Source organism: Alligator sinensis, unplaced genomic scaffold, assembly GCF_000455745.1.
Source record: "Alligator sinensis unplaced genomic scaffold, ASM45574v1 scaffold832_4, whole genome shotgun sequence".
NCBI lineage: Eukaryota > Metazoa > Chordata > Crocodylia > Alligatoridae > Alligator > Alligator sinensis.
The window spans coordinates 617,536-621,643 of NW_005842329.1; the positions used below are offsets into that span (position 1 = coordinate 617,536).

The following is a 4,108-nucleotide window of genomic DNA, read 5'->3' on the forward strand; positions in this document are numbered from 1 at the left end:
ATTAGACTTATAGTTACAAGATCCTTTAGTTGCCTATAACTTTTCCAGACATGAACCATTTAGATCATAGTTTTCCTAGTTGGTGCCTGCTACAGGCTGCTGGTTTAGGCCTTTTTGATATCCAGATGAGGAAAAAAATGGACAGAATTTGAAAGAGAGAATCTCTTGATCTTTTCTTTACACAGATGTGGCCCCATTATGCTTTAGAGACGTGAAACTTGAAATTTGATCGTGTCAGGAATATACCTTTTTCTATTCTCTTTAAAATCTACCTAAAATTGGCAAAGTTACAAGCCTCTGAAAAGTCATAACTCATACATGTTCAGCAAAGTGGTTGCTAGAGCTTCTCAGTTAAAATCTCCTCCCTAAAGGTACTTGAGCCTTTCAGCTTCTCGTGTTGACTAACCTGTGCAGGCACCGGATCCACAGAGCAAGAAGATATGCTCCAGCCCAGGGTTTCAGAAGGACAGTTGGACTTCCCTGAAATGGCTCATCTGGGCTGCGGGTTTGGGACTAGGCACTAGAATTGAGGAGGTGAAGGGAAACTGAAACTGGCAGGGCAAAGAGACGAGCACTGAGAACCAAAGGACAGGAAGAAGTACAGAGGATCTGTAAGAGTAGTTTTTACTGGGCAAGGAGATTGAGACTGGGATAAGAAACCTGAGAAGTGGAGACTTGGTAACTCATTATGTGAAGAGAATGAGATTAAGCTAAAGAGACAGAGAGAGAGAGGAGACCAAACAGGACAAACGTAGGTTGGGGAGATGTGACAAAAGGTGATCTTGGTGACCTTAGTGAAGCTGTGCCCACTAGAATATTCACTTCAGGATCTCATAATATATAACACTACGCCTGAGCCTCATCAGTCCTTTATTCTCAGCAAATATCTTTGAAGCTCGCTGATAAAGTGTTTCATTCCCTTTTAACAGCTTCCTTCTTTCAGTTATTCTCTTAGCTCAAGTAGCAGTGGTGAAAACTCCACTCCTGATCCATGAGTGATGCCACATTAATCTTTTTTTCAGTTTGATTTTTAAAAAAGTCAAGTGCCAGATTAATATTGTCCCTGTAACCCTAATTGGTCCTCTTTGTGCCTTATGGTACAGTCTCTATTATAGAAAAAAACCCCAGAATCATATAGGACACAAGCCTCATGTGGTGCTCAAGAATGACAGTGCTCACTTAATTAGCAGCTATTCAGTATTTTGTGTTTTCCCCATTGTTCAGTGTGAGGCCCCACAGTTTATTCACTGTGCACTATTCCTGTGATACTCATTGCTATAACATGTAAATACTTCACAAACATTAATGAGCGTATTTTCACAGCAGCTCTGTTGGCAGAGGGGTGGTGTTATGTCTGTTTTACAAATGAGGAACTGAGGAGTAGAGATTAGAGTGGCAAATACCTGCTAATTTGGGATGCCCAGCTTGAGACATCCAGGGTATTTAAGTATATAAACTGCTATTGAACACTGAAGTACAGCTTTTAGAATAACTGTTGCATGTGTGAGTGCTTACAGTTCTTTAAGTCAGAATCTAGGGTCTTGGATTTGGTATCTGTGAAACAAAGGAAGTACAATTAGTGTCCACCTTCGAGAAAGTTGGTGTAAATGACTTTCCAGGCATCACAGAGGAACTCTGCCAGGACCCAGGGGTTGAAACCAGTTCTCCAAGGCATGGTTCAGCCATCCTGATCATGAGATCATCCTCTCTCTCTGCATTCCCTGTTAATAGCTGAACAAATGAGGCAGGAGTCCTACAGAAAACCAGTTTTCTTCATTAAATAAGAGCCTTAATTTATTCCCAAAGTAAGTTGCAACTAATAATGTATATTCATGTAATTAAAGAGTGCATTATAATTTGTACCCATAAGGAAATTGAATTGTTTGCCCAGATACTTTTAATTCTAGCATTTCCTAACTTTTGAGTTCTTGACTTTGCAACACTAATATCAATCTTTTATCAGAAACTTTTAGCCTATAATATATTGAACCGTAATGAAAACATTTGAAGAGATTAGAGTGACACCTAGAGGTAGAAAATGCATCACTTATTCTTGGGTTTTTTTAATCTCTCTTTGCACTGACATTTCTTCTAGCGAAAAGGTCTTCTAGTTGCCTGCTTATGTCATGACCTGGATCACAGGGGTTACAGCAACAGCTACCTTCAGAAATTTGATCATCCCCTGGCAGCTCTTTATTCCACCTCAACTATGGAACAGCACCACTTCTCCCAGACAGTGTCCATCCTGCAGGTAGGATTACTAAAAGTATACCCTCAATGCACTGTGTTTCAATAATTGAAGTAGCTGCAGCATTTGTCAGTAGAGGTCTTTTTTTCCTGAAGCATGTTTAATTTTATTACTGGTTTTGGGGTGTTTGCCTAGAAAATAAAAGTTTGGGAGACGGCTTTACCATGGTTTATTACAGCAAATCTGTGTTCCAGTATTGTCAGCTCCAGGTGTTCAGAAGTCATGAGTGAGACACTAAAAACAGTCTGATTGACACAAAACTTCTGGAATGTTTAAACTACCATAAATTTGAGGTTCTTTTAAATTCCAGGCTTGTATCTGACCCTGCGTAATACATGTGGATCATGTTTTGAGGCTTTTCTTCTAGAATCATGTCTAGAAATGTACTTTTTTTCAAAAATAAAAATTGAGATTTTTGCACAGGTATGTTTCCCTCAGAATAAGCTAAAAAAAGTCATTATGTATCACAAGAATTGGAAAAGAAGTATAAAATTCAGAAATGTAATAATCTGCTGTAATAAATCCACTAAAGCATTGAATGCATGGCATGAGATGTGTATAAGTACTTAAACTAGGACAAAATAATATTTTGGCATGCAAAGAAAAGAGTCTTATAGTTTTTCTATGCTTGCTGTTCTTCAGTTATTGTTAATGTTTTATTTATTTAATTTTGTGTGCCAGTAGGCCCATTACGTAAAGTAATGTCTCTATATGTCTAATTAATACAAACCATCAGAGAGTGTGCTAACCCTTTTCAGGAAACTTAATTATAGTGACAACCACAGGTATTTTGTCTTTAGTCAAAAATCACGTCAAATTAGTAGTAGAGAAAATGGTTGCCGGTCCATAATTTTTTAATTTTTTTTTGTGCTCACTGCTTTTGTTTCCATGCACATTCCCTGTATACTTCCTTCTCATTCAGCTGTGTGTCTAATTCATTATTAACATGTCTTTCTTTCTGGTCTTTCAGGGGGAAGATACTTATTTTCTTAAATAGTTTATCAGGAGTTAGTAAATACACACATAATCTGTATCATGGTCAGAACTGTCTCTTGAGATTATTTTAGGAAGAGCATATGTTTTACCAGAGAGGCTAGAACTCTATATGTTCACTCATTTACATATAAATGAGTCCTTGAGTGTAGACATGGCATTTGATTTTTCATATTCATTGTTCAAAGGAGTTTGTACATGGTGAACAGGATCCTCAGACCTATCAAGACATTTTTGTGCCACTCTGGAAGTGCAAAGCAAATTTAAACCAGACAGTAATGGCTGTTCTGATAGAATCCTGGGAGAGTCAGTGGGCGCGTATACACATGCCCCCCATGGCACAGTTGTTATTTAGTACTTTATTTAGGATGGGGCGGGCCGGTGGCTGGACTCCATTTCCCAGCAGCCCCTGCCTGTGTGGCTGGGGCCAGTTTCCATGGAGACCGGCCCCAGCAGTGCTGAGAGGGCACACAGCAGAGCATGGAGCTACTCCGGAGCTGGGCTGGGATCTTGCAGCAGGGATGGCGTGGTCCAGAGCCAGGGCAGAGCTGCAATTTGCAGCCTGCATGCCCCGGGCAGGAATGTGCAGGCAGCAGATCGTGGCTCTGCCCTGGCTCCTTGCAGTGGTGACAACATGTTCTGGAGCTGGGGCAGAGCCGCAATCCACTGCCTGCATGCCCTTGCCCGGGGCATGCAGGCTACAGATCATGGCTTTGCCCTGGCTCTGGACCATGCTGTTACCATGCAAGATCCCAGCCTAGTTCCAGAGCAGCTTCCTGCCCTGCTGTGTACCCTGCCAGCAGGGGTAGTGCTGGAGGTTTGGGGGGGGGGCGGGGCAGGGGGGGGGGGTACAGCCACCCCAGAAAT

At 41.2% G+C, this 4,108-nt stretch overlaps 1 protein-coding gene across 2 annotated transcripts in view; it reads left to right on the forward strand.

Annotated features, from left to right (window-relative positions):
• Window positions 1–4,108, forward strand: part of PDE10A (phosphodiesterase 10A) — a 337,773-nt gene that overhangs the window by 303,596 nt on the left and 30,069 nt on the right. For both annotated transcript variants that reach the window (XM_025210028.1, XM_025210029.1), the window contains exon 17: window positions 2,096–2,251. In XM_025210028.1, coding sequence (XP_025065813.1) covers window positions 2,096–2,251 — 156 coding nt within the window. The remainder of the gene's footprint in view (window positions 1–2,095; window positions 2,252–4,108) is intronic.